Here is a 13,081-nt window from a genome sequence, read left to right on the forward strand (position 1 = left end):
CTCTCCATCAATAGTTTCTATGCCTTTAATGATTGTATAAATAGTTATCAAATCTCCTCTCTCTCTTCTTTGCTCTAATGTCTGTAGTTCAAGTTTTGCTAGTCTCTCTTCATATGATAGTTCTGAGAGTGTTGGTGCCAATTTCGTAACTGCTCTTTGTATTCTTTTAAGTTTTGTTATACATTTTTTTTGTACTTGGTGACCACATCGTCGCTGCATATTCCAATTTTGGTCATTTAAAAGTGACCAGTATTTACTTCACCATTTCTTCGTCCAGGTATGTAAATGCCACTTTGGTTATTCTTATTGAATTATAAGTTTCTCCAAAAATCTTGTTTATGTGTTTCTCAGGGGACATATTCATAATAATGACTCCCAGGTCCTTCTCATTTTCTACTTTTTTAATTTCTTCTTGTGCCGTTACGAGAGGTAACGGGGCTTTTTTATACGTCCGTGTATTCCCATGTTTACATATTTTTTGTCGTAAGGCTCGTTTCCCCTCGGAAGAGGTTTTCAATTTTGTTTTTTGTAATGCTTTAATTTAAGTATGTTGCGAGCAGAAGCTTCGTCTGCTTAAGAATACTATCGTTGTAAGTTGTCTGCAAGCTGTGCTGCAAGATAGCATCTCATTATTTGTACAATGTTCACTTTAAGAATTAGACTTAAGAAGGTGTGTAAGAACCGGTTGCGGTGGTGTGATGTCACGTCACACCTCCAGCCAGTGTGGTTTGAAACGCCTTCAGTTGTATACCCGCTCCCTTCGCGGCCTACTCGGTGAGTTTTTGAGCCGAATTTAGTTTTAGATCTGGTATATTGTTTCTTGTATGTCATAATGAATTAGCCTTAAGCTACTCGTATTTCATGTTCAGATTATTTGTAATTCTGTATAAAAGCTGTTAGTAACGAGCGTCGCTCTGGATTGTTTTACAGTTTTTTCATCTACTACTTCTACTCTTCCTCCCAATTACTGTCTGCTGCCATAGTTTCAATGGCAGCACCTGTTGTGTGAAGATGAGAAAGTCGTGTTTTCTATTGCCAATAAACGTTAGCGACGAGCACTCCGTGGATTCTTAACCCCGCGTTGTTTACGTTACGTAATCCAGAAAAGAGGGCACTCGTTACGCTAACCCCCTATGCGTAGCAGAGTAATCTGTTAAGCCACACTTCTTCTACCAATTTATATGATCCCACTATTCTTTTTTTGCTTCTTCCAAATTCCATCATACTACACTTCTTAATATTGAATTCCATCTCCCACTTCCTACTCCATTCCCATACTTTATTGAGATCATTCTGTAGCGACTCAAAATCTTCTTCAGTGTTCACTTTTTTCAATAATTTTGCATCATCTGCAAAGAACCTCATATAACATTCAATTCCTTTATCCATATCATTAATATATATAGCCAACATTATTGGGGCCAGAACTGTTCCTTGTTGAACTCCACTAATCACTTCATCCTAATTAGTGTTTGTCTCTTATCACCACTCTCCTTTTTTTGTGCAAGAAGTCTTCCATCCACTTCAGCAGTTTGCCCTGTATTCCTCCTGCAGTTTCTAAATTCTTAAGCAACTTCTTATGTGGCACCTTATCAAAAGCTTAAATGAACAATCAGCCCATCCATCTCTTTCTTGTATTACATCTATTAGCCTTGAATAGAAACACATAGTTTGTGAAGCATGATCGTCCTTGTCTAAATCCAAATTGCCTTGGATTTAATATGTTTTTTTTTTTTTTTTTTCCCAAATGCCTTACCCATCAAATTTTGATAATTTCACAGATTTTGGCTCTCGTACTTGCAATAGAGACTGGTCTATTGTCAGTAGGGTCTTCCTTGTTTCCCCCTTTATATATTGGTACTATATTTGCTCTTCTCTAATCTTCTGGAACTTTTCCTTCTTTCAATGAACTGTTTATTAGATTATGTACTTTGTCTGTTAGTTCATTCCTGCATTCTCTCAAAATCCAGTTTGCCATTTCATCTGGTCTATGCAATTTTCTGACCGAGATTACTCAAGTGATTCATTATTTCATTTCTTGATACTTCTATCTCTTTCATAGGGGGGACTTTCTCTTCCCACTTGATATCTCTAGGTTGTATTTTCTCCCTCATAAACACCAATTTAAAATGCTTGTTCATAATTTCTGCCATTTCTATTTCCTCTGTGTATTCAACTCCTTGTTGTAGTTTTTCTAATTCTTGTTTGTTTTTCAGTTTGTTGTTTACAAGTCTGTAAAATAGTTTTGGTTGATCTTTACATTTTGCTATGACATTTTTTTTGTATTTTCTCTTTTCTTCTCTGCACACTTGAACATATTAATTTCTATAACTAATATATATTTTCCATTTTTCATGTTTTTTTTTTTATTTTTTCCATTTTATCCAAGCTTTATCCCTTTTGTCTTTTAACTTCCTACATCTTTTGGTGTACCAGCACTTTACATATTCTTTTTCTTTATTTTGTCGTGGAACATACTTATCCACTCCTTTATAAATTTTTGTCAAAATATTCCATTTCTCTTCTACTGTTGTTTCCTCCTTGTATATTCTTTCCCAGCTTTCATTTTGAAAGAATTCTCCTATTTTATAAAAAAAAAAAAAAAAAAAAAAAAATTCATACATCAATCTTCCCTTTCTATATTGTTCATTTTTTCATGTATTTTTCCTCATTTAGCTCCAGTTCAACCAATATATGGTCACTCTTATTGGTGTCTTATATTCAATCTTGTCCACTATTCTAGGTTCTGATGTGATTATTAGGTCCAGTCTCGATGGTTCTTCCTCATTTCTATACCTAGCATTCTCTTTTATCCATTGTGTCATTGTATGTTCTGTAATCATATCAAGTAGTACATTTCCCCATAAGTCATCTCCACCCTTCACTGTCATCTCTTCCCAGCAGATTTCTTTACAATTAAAGTCACCCATTATAACTATTCTTCCTCCATCTTCCTTTATTTTATTTAGTGCTATCCCTGCGTCTTCTAACATTTTTGTGTTCTTTCTCTTTCCACGAAGCCGTTTTAGAAGGCACATAATTCATTACAAACTTCCTGCTCTTCCCATCCTTGTCCTCCACTTCCATCATAATCATCTCTACTCTCTTCTTTCCATATGTGACATTCCTCACATTTATATCCTTCTTAGTCAGGAACATAACTCCACCCCCTTGTTTTACCTCTCTGTTTCTAATCCAATAATTATATGCACCATGTCCTACACTGTTGGGTGGTAGTGGAGCTTTCAATTTTGTCTCTATAATTCCCATTATGTTGGATTCTTTTTCCTTCAGGTAATCATTCAGTTCGTTCAAGGCTGATATTAAGCCATCTATATTTGTGTAAGACACTTTTAATTTTCTGCTACTTCTATCGTGTTTTCTGTTTCCCATCTGTTTTTCTCTGCTATGAACCATTTCCTCACTTTCATATTCACTACTCTCCAATAGAAATTCTCTTTTTCTAACTCTGTTATTTTCTCCTTTTTTTCCTTAGCTTCTAGTCTTTTTGTTTTCTCCTCTTTCCTCTTTATTCATTTCTCTTTTTATCCATACCTGTTTATATTGATCACTGTCTGCTAGTTTCCCTATTTTTGCTAAGATATTCTCTGCTGTCGTTTGTGACCTGAATTTAACCTTAGTTGGTCTGATCTTATCTGTATTATATTTCCCTAATCTATATATTTCTTCTATTTGTTTCCCTCTTTCTGGTTCATCTTCTTGAACTACTTCTAATGTCTTGTTTACTTTTTCCTTTTCCTCTTTTATTCTTGTAGTCCTATTTGGATTATACTTCTCTTCCATCCCTAATATAATTATACATTTCTTTTTATCCACTAAGTCTCTTACTATATTCTCCTTCTCCCTCATCACTTTAATAACTGTGTCCTTAGTTTGTTCTTACATCAGCTGTTCCATTATACCTCTAAATTTCATTTTATTGTTCTCTTGTACTTTTTTCCAACCACTTATCTCTTTTGTTATGGACTCTTTAGTCTATCATTCCTCTTTAATTCCTTATTATCTTCCTTTATTTCTCTTAACTGTCTTTTCAATTCTTCTATTTCTTTAGCTAGGTTTTGATTCTCCTTCTTTAGTTCTTCCAGTTTATCATTTCTTTTAGTTTCTCCTCTAGATTTACTAGTTGGGGGAGGTTGTCATTTCCTCCCTCATTAAATCCATGGAAATAATTATCTTCACCTTCCATTGCACTGCTCTTATCTATATTTCTAATTTTTACGTTTTTACTAATCTCTTCGACATCACCACTGTCGTCTGCCCCTCTCTTGTTGACATGCTGTCTGACTTCCTAGGTCCCTTCGTCCCCTTCCTCATTTCCTTCTACTTTCCTCAGTAATCCCTTCCCTTCTCCTTTTTCTTCACCTTCCCACTACACCATGAGCTTTCCCCTTCCCTATTAATACAACAAAGGTACTCCCTCGTTGAGATCGATGAAACTTGAAGTTTTCTTGGAGTTCCAAACTTCGTTGTCACTTCGACCGACGTGTGTGTGTGTATTTACCTAGTTGTATTTACCTAGTTGTATTTTACGGGAAGGGGAGCTATGCTTGTGGTGTCCCGTCTTCATATCTCATTTATCTAAACTATTTTTAATTCATGTATTGTTTTTGCACACACCACTTTCTCATCTAACTTGTTCCAACTGTCTATTACTCTGTGAGGAAAGCTGTTCTTTTTCACATCTCTTCTATAGCTGTCTTTCTTGATTTTCTTTCCATGCCCTCTTGTATTTCTGTCATCCCATTTTATCAGATTCTCTCTATCAATCATTTCTATGCCTTTCATGATTCTGTAAATAGCTATCAAATCTCCTCTCTCTCTTCTTTGCTCTAGTGTCTGTAGTTCAAGTTTTGCTAGTCTCTCTTCATATGATAGTTTTGAGAGTGTTGGTGCCAATTTTGTAATTGCTCTTTGTATTCTTTCAATCTTTTTTTATATATTTTTTTGTACTTGGTGACCTCATCGTTGCTGCATATTCCAATCTTGGTCTTATCAGAGTGGTTAAAATTTTCTTCACCATTTCTTCATCCAGGTATGTAAATGCCACTTTGATTGTTCTTATTAAATTATAAGTTTCTCCAAAAATCTTAATTGTTTCTCCAAAAATCTTATTTATATGTTTCTCAGGTGACATATTACTCATAACAATGACTCCCAGGTCCTTCTCATTTTCTACTTTTTTTATTCCTTCTCCCAATTTATATGATTCTGTTATTCTGTTTTTGCTTTTTCCACATTCCATTATACTACACTTTTTAGTGTTGAACTCCATCTCCCACTTCCTACTCCATTCCCATACTTTATTTAGATCACTCTGTAGTGACTCACAATCTTCTTCCGTGTTCACTTTTTTTAATAGTTTTGCATCATCTGCAAAGAAGCTCATATAACTTTCAATTTCTTCATCCACATCATTAATATATATAGCAAACATTATTGGGGCCAGAACTGTTCCTTGTGGAACACCGCTTATTACGTCATCCCATTTTGAGTGTTTGTCTCTTATCACTACTCTCATTTTTCTTTCTTGCAAAAAGTCTTCCATCCATTTAAGCAGTTTGCCCTGTATTCCTCCTTCAGTTTCTAATTTCTTAAGCAACTTCTTATGTGGTACTTTGTCAAAAGCTTTTTTTAGGTCTAGAAATGCACAATCAGTCCATCCATCTCTTTCTTGTATTATATCTATTAGCCTTAAATAGAAACATTAAATTAGTGATGCATGATCGTCCTTGTCTGAATCCAAATTGCCTTGGATGTAGCACGCTGGTTTTTTTTCTAAATATTTTACCCATTTACTTTTGATAATTCTTTCACACATTTTTGCTATTGTACTTGTTAGAGAGACTGGTCTATAGTTGGTAGGGTCTTCTTTATTTCCTCCTTTATATATAGGTACTACATTTGCTTTTTTTCCAATCTTCTGGAACTTTTCCTTCTTTGAAGGAACTATTCATTATGCTATGTATTTTGTCTGCCAGTTCATTTCTGCATTCTTTCAAAATCCAGTTTGCTATTTCATCTGGTCCATGCAATTTTCTATCAAGATTACTCAAGTGTTTCATTATTTCATTCTTTGTTACTTCTATTTCTTTCATAGGGGGGACTTTCTCCTTCCATTCGATCTCTTCTGGTTGTATATTCTCCCTTGTAAACACTGATTTAAAATGCTTGTTCATAATTTCCGCCATTTCTATTTCCTCTGTGTATTCAACTCCTTGTCTTAATTTCTCCAAATCTTGTTTGTTTTTCAGTTTGTTGTTTACAAATCTGTAGAATAGTTTTGGTTGATCTTTACATTTTTCTATGACATCTTTTTCATATTTTCTCTTTTCCTCTCTGCACACTTGTACATATTCATTTCTATAACAAGTATATATTTTCCATTTTTCAGGTCTTTTGTATTTCTTAAATTTGGTCCAAGCTTTGTCTCTTTTGTCTTTTAACTCCCTACAACTTTTGTTGTACCAGCACTTTACATATTCTTTTTCTTGTTTTTGTCTTGGGACATACTTTTCCACTCCTTTTTTTTTTTTTTTATAAATTTTTGTCAAAATATTTCATTTCTCTTCTACTGTTGTATCTTCTTTGTGTATTCTTTCCCAGTTTTCTTTTTGAAAGAATTCTCTTATTTTTATAAAAATTTGTTTTTTCATATATCAATCTTCCTTTTCTATATTGTTCATTTCTTTTCATGTATTTTTTCTCATTTAGTTCTAGTTCTATCAATATGTGGTCACTTTTACTTATTGGTGCCTGGTATTCTATCTTTTCCACTATTTCAGGTTCTGATGTGATTATTAGGTCTAGTCTCGATGGTTCTTCATTTCTATACCTGGTGTTCTCTTGAATCCATTGTCATTGTGTGGTCAATAATCATCTCAAGTAGAACATTTCCCCATGAGTCTTCTCCACCCTTTACAGTCATCTCTTCCCAGCAGAAATTTTTGCAATTAAAGTCGCCCATCATGACTATTCTTCCTCCATCTTCCATTATCTTGTTTAATGTTATACTTGTGTCTTCTAACATACTTTTATGTTCACTCTCTTCCCACGAGGCTGTTTTTGGGGGCACGTAGTTTATTACAAACTTTCTGCTCTTCTTATCTCTGTCTTCTACTTCTATCATAATCATCTCTACTCTATTCTTTCCATATGTGACACTCTTCACGTTTATATCCTTCTTAGTCAGGAACATAACTCCACCCCCTTGTTTTATGTCTGTTTCTAATCAAATAATTATATGCATTGTGTCCTATGCTGTTGGGTGGTAGTGGACCTTTTAATTTTGTCTCTACAATTCCCATTGTGTTCGGTTCTTTTTCCTTCAGATACTCATTCCATTCATTCAGTCCTGTTATTAATCCATCTATATTTGTGTAGGACACTCTTAACTTTCTGTTATTTCCATTGTATTCTCTGTTTCTTTTTTTTGTTTCTCTCTGTTATGGTCTATTTCCTCAATTTCATATTCACTACTCTCCAGTAGAATTCTTGTTTTTCTGACTCCGTTCTGGTCTCGTTTTTTCCTTAGCTTCTTTCATTTTCATTCTTTTCTTTCTCTCTTTCCTCTTTATTCATTTCTCTTTTTATCCATACCTTTTTATATTGTTCACTTGCTGCTAGCTTCCCTGTTTTTGCTAAGATATTATCTGCTGTTGTTTGTGACCTGAATTTAATCTTAATTGGTCTGGTCTTATCTGTACTATATTTTCCGAGCCTAAACATCTCTCCAGTTTGTTTAATTATTTCAGGTTCATCTTCCTGAACTAATTCTAGTAAACTGCTTACTTTTTCTTTTTCCTCAGATTCTTGAAGTTCTATCTAGGTTATGTTTCTCTTCCATTCCCAATATAATTATACATTTCTTTTTATCTGCTAAGTCTCTTACTATATTCTCCTTCTGTCTCATCACTTTGGTAACCGAGTCTTCAGTTTGTTCTTTCATTTGCTGTTTAATTATGTCAGTAAATGCAACATTACTGTTTTCCTGGATTTTTTTCCAACCCTGTGCTTCTTTTGCTATGGCCTCTTTATTGTCTTTATTATTCCTCTTTAATTCTTCATTCTCCTCTTTTACTTCTTTTAACTGTCTTTTTAATTCTTCTATTTCATTAGTTAAATTTTTGTTCGCCTTGCCTTCTCTAGTTCTTCCAACTTTTCAACTCTCTGCGCAATGTTGGTTACGTTACTGAACCTGTCTTCCCAATGTTCGATCATCTTATCAAGTTTCTCCTCTAGTCTTGTCAATCGGGGGAGGTTGGTATCCCCCCCACCCTCATTAAATCCCTGGAAATTATTATCCTAACCTTCAATTGTGCTGCTCTTATCTATATTTCTAATCTTTACATTTTTGTTAATCCCATCACCAGAATCATCGGTCCTCCGTTTGTTTACAAGACGTTTGGCCTCTTGGACCAAGTCTTCTCCTTCCTCATTTCCTTCCATTTCCCTCAGTAATCCCTCCCCTTCTCCTTTTTCCTCACTTTCCCACGACACCACGAGTTATCCCCTTCCCTGTAAATACAATAGGTACTTCCTTTGCGTTGAGGTCCACGAAAATTTCACTTTTTCTTCAGAACTCTAATCCTCGCCGTCCATCCGACAAAAGTGTGTGTGTTTGTGTGTAGTTGATATAACTGGTGTATGGAAAGCAAAAGTTATTACTCACATCTTTTATGGAAAAGCCTAGTACATTCTTGGTGTATGAAGGAACTTTGATGATCAGTAAGTACAATCCAATTACAGACAGGGTGTCCGTAATGAAGAGTGCCCATGCAGGTCGGCTCGTGATGATAGACTTCCAAGGAACTTTAGTTGAAGTCACCCTTAGATCTCTGGCTTTAGTGTCGTCTTGAATATACTCAAGCTCCTCTTTGGAAATTCTTGGATGTTGCGTGGGGGAGTCATATACAAGGAAGGCCCAAAATAAACACCAAATAATGGAGAGGATGCCAGTTAAATAGAAAGCAGATTCCCAGCCATAGGCTTCGATCATGGCTCCACAGAGTGGCAGGGAAGTCACTGTACCTATGCTTGTGGCTAAAAAACAAGAGAGAATGATTCCAAGCACTAATACATATATATATATATATATATATATATATATATATATATATATATATATATGGCATTATAAATTCGTCTTCAATTCTTTAATCATTATTTGATGTTAAGTGAGTATATAAATTCTAGCAAGTCAGATACCATTTCACCTGTATATATAACATGCATTTGTTTGTCAATTTCACTAAATCTGCTGCTCATTGAAAGTTCATATATTTTAAGTCTGTGGGGTTTATCTGTTCAAGTTCAACATATTGCTATATTTTTTTTTTCTTTCTTTAAGGTGGTCCCTTTTCTCCCCCACATCCTTTCCAATTTCAAGTCCCCATTACATCTTATTTTTTTTTTCAACACTGAAATCATAACAGAGAAAGTAAGACTGTCTCAAGATTAGAATGGAAGAAGGCGAATGGGCGTTGGCTGATGTACATAGGTAGTGTATATGTGAAGCGAACGAGGGGAAGAGTGAGTGAGAAAAGTGCAGTGGAAGAAAAATGTAGAGAATAATTAGCTCAGGTAGGATTGATAGGCTAAACGAGTGAAGGAGGAACTAGCTCGAAGAGTCTACGTCATCGAAGAAGAAGCAGGAAATGACGCTGATAAGGTAAGTGATGCGTTGCCCCGCGACCACGAGCTATCTAGGCATGGCTGAGGCGACTAGCACAAAGAGCAAACCGTTCAAGATGAGCAACATAACCCTAAAGCCGTTTAATGGCAATAGAAACGTCATCACGTGGCTTAAAAAGGCAGAATTAGTGGCAAAATTAACCGGTGTGAGCGACGTCGCAAGCTATATTACCCTTGATCTGGAAGGCGATGCATTGGCCATCTACCTAGAAATGCAAGAGAGATCAAGAAGATGCATAAAAGTTAAAAAAAAAAAAAAAAAAAAAGGCTCGAAGAGACATTCACTGAGAGTGCGTTCGAATTGTTCAATCGGCTACAAAGAATGCGCTCGGCTGGCGAACAGGTCGACGTCTTTCCCAACGAAATTAGGAGATTAGCGGGACTATCAAAACAGATGAAGGCTTGGAACAAGTAGTTAGAATGGTGTCTGCTGGACTACATGAAATAGATGATGCCGTGTCTGCGAGCATGGACGTGTTGGTAGTCCGTGCTAGACTTCTCACAAGGACACAGAAGGGTAGGCCGTTAGCTGCATTGGCGACAGAGAAATCAAAAGGCCTTGCACGAGACCAAGGATCGAGATGTCATTACGATGACTCACCCGGGAAGAGGGGACACCTACTGGATCAGAGTCCACCGGCCGATAGAAAAATGAAAACGCGGGAGTCCAGGGGTGACCACAGCGGATGGAGGGGACCCCCTACGAAGCGTTATGTGTGTGGGCGACTTGGCCACCTCGCGAGGGATTGTGGAGAGACTGAGCCTATCTGTTATGAATGTAGAGAACTAGGACATGTCGCTCGACAATGCGAGCAGGGAAACGGACAAGGGGTAGCAGAGGTCATTGTGAAACGGCGCCTTAGGATCCTGAGGGAGCTAATAGGTTCAGCGTGATGAATGGAACCAAGATGAAATTTAATGCGAAGAAGAGCAACATTTTGAATGTGGGAAAAAATAAGAGATTGTTGTGAAGTTATAATATAGGAGATAAAATAAAACTAGAAATGCAAAAGAAGAAAATGACCAGGAAATCCTGATTATAGATAGTTTGTCACTTATGATATATGTGTGTAGATAAGGCAAACTATTTTTTTTTTTCAATAATTTACACAGAATGTCATTTCATATGCAGGATTTTTTTTCCTGCAGCATATCATATTTTACCCACGTTCCCGAAATCAACCATCTCCTTCTACCACAGCAGCTTACTTGAGTACAATTCAAATCCTGTGTATTACTAGAATGATAAAGTAAGTGAACAAACCGAACTTGAATACAGTTTAAATCCTGTGTATTACTATAATGACGAGGTTAAATGCATAAACCGGACTTGAGTACAGTTCAAAATCTGTGTATTACTAGAATGATAAAGTAAATGCACAAACCGAAGAATGTTGCGCCAATGAAAGTAGAGCGCTCGTGTTGTGGAATCCATTGCGCGACCATCACATGCATGGAAGGCCAGGCCACAGACTGCGGGAGAAAGAGCATCTGTAGTGATAACAGTAGCATGGACAGTCGTGCATATTTCCATTCAACTAGTCTGACACTCACAAAGTGAAGTGGCTTTTTTTTTTTTTTTTTTTTTCTCATGTGAAGAACCTTACCAATTCCGTCACTGATCAGGAGAAACATAATGTTCAAACGCATGCGCATGTCATGTTCGCGCATCCCGACGTGATAACATGCATGGATTTACTAAAGCGTTGGCCATAACTGAACTACGACCCATAGGTAAATGAGGGCCCAGCAGGCCGTAGCCAGGATTTTTTTTTTGGGGGGGGGGGGGCTAATCATGCTTTAGGGGGGACTACCGCTATATTGTGCCAACACACTTTTATATCATAACCACTGATAATATTTTGTATGTCTGTACTTATACCTATAATTTTATATTTTCTGTATACACATCATGTATCGCAAATTTACCATAAACTTAGCTTATTTTTGTAAGTTTTCCGGTGTAGTATATTTATAACACTTTTGAGTAAAAATTCAATTGGGGGGGGCTAACTGGATTTTTTGGGGGGCTAAGTCCCCCATAGCCGCCTCGTGGCTACAGCCCTGGGCCCCAGTGAAACTAATTTGTCACGCAAGATCGGTAACAAAACACAAAAAAAAAAGTAAATTATGCAGACATTGTGTCAAAGTGCAATAATATTTTTTTCAATTATAGATATGTACACACACATACTATACTTGGCTCAACAAGCGACACACACCTGCACAACTCAGCAGATTTAATCGAACACCCCACACAGGTGAACTTCGAGAGTTACATTCCCGGAGGCCAAATATCTCGGAAGCTTTTGTCCATGTAATATCTGCTTTCTATTGGTGTAATTAGCTATGTGTAATGACTCAATGGGCTTACGTTTTTAATACCCTTGACTAGAACAGTGACTTCTTCTTTATCACACAAAACAATCAACATTGGAGACATAAAACCACTCAACGACTGTACCTAATATTGGTCAGATTATTACTTACCAGTCCCTAGGAGCCAGACGACATACCCCACAAACAACTACTACAATCAAAAGGTTCGGAACGTCGCAGTTCGATTCATCACGGATTCGTGATGTAGTCACTAAAGAACCTCTGAGTCACTACACCAAACTGTTACCGTCCACCTACTCGACCAACACTAACATAATCTGCATTTCAAATATCTTGAAAGACTCCACGCCAAACATGAACATCTAATTCGACACATAACACCCACACCTCTGCGTACAGACTATAATTTATGTCTTCTGCGTCACTCTCCCACCTGTATATACGAAAAGTCGTGTATGACAAATGTGATAATAGTGCAATATAATATTCACTGCCACACGCAGAAAATAAAATGAACCCTCTTCTAGGAATTAAACACACTTCATAAAAACAAAAACAACATACCCACAAGTGCAAACGTATACATGTTTATACCTTTGAGAAAGTTCATTTACGAAACTAGTCATGAATATGCTCTGTTTAAAACTTCTGTGTTTCTTCTTCCCACTCACGTCAAACTGTGAAGACGTATCTCTATCTGTGCGTGCCTGCGCGCACACGTGTGTGTGTGGAAGCGATGATGGTTCGGCAGGCCCAAGAGTAACAGCAATTAACCTCTGAAGACTTTGCATTCTAATCAGAACTCGAAGGGCGGTACTTGAACAATACGAAATCGCACCAGTGGAAATCACCTGAGGGATGTGTGGTAATTTCGAGATATTAACTGGTTACAAGATGGATATCGCAAAGATACATAAATAGTGGACATACTTGTGTGGTGTCTTTGAGGAAGAGAGGGAAAAATTTACTTAAAGATAACTCGTAAAAAAAAAATCTAAACTTGCTATCTTGTTTACGCTTGCAGGAAAAG

General features: G+C 36.6%; 1 protein-coding gene across 3 annotated transcripts in view; it reads right to left on the reverse strand.

Annotated features, from left to right (window-relative positions):
* The window catches only part of LOC143019511 (sialin-like), a 37,335-nt gene that overhangs the window by 9,652 nt on the left and 14,602 nt on the right, over positions 1-13,081 (reverse strand). For all 3 annotated transcript variants that reach the window (XM_076175190.1, XM_076175191.1, XM_076175192.1), the window contains exons 7-8: positions 11,097-11,184; positions 8,690-9,060 (exon numbers count right to left, since the gene is read on the reverse strand). In XM_076175190.1, coding sequence (XP_076031305.1) covers positions 8,690-9,060; positions 11,097-11,184 — 459 coding nt within the window. The remainder of the gene's footprint in view (positions 1-8,689; positions 9,061-11,096; positions 11,185-13,081) is intronic.

The sequence above is a fragment of the Oratosquilla oratoria genome, chromosome 37, assembly GCF_046742065.1.
Source record: "Oratosquilla oratoria isolate Oo_2021 chromosome 37, ASM4674206v1, whole genome shotgun sequence".
NCBI classification, from domain to species: Eukaryota; Metazoa; Arthropoda; class Malacostraca; order Stomatopoda; family Squillidae; genus Oratosquilla; species Oratosquilla oratoria.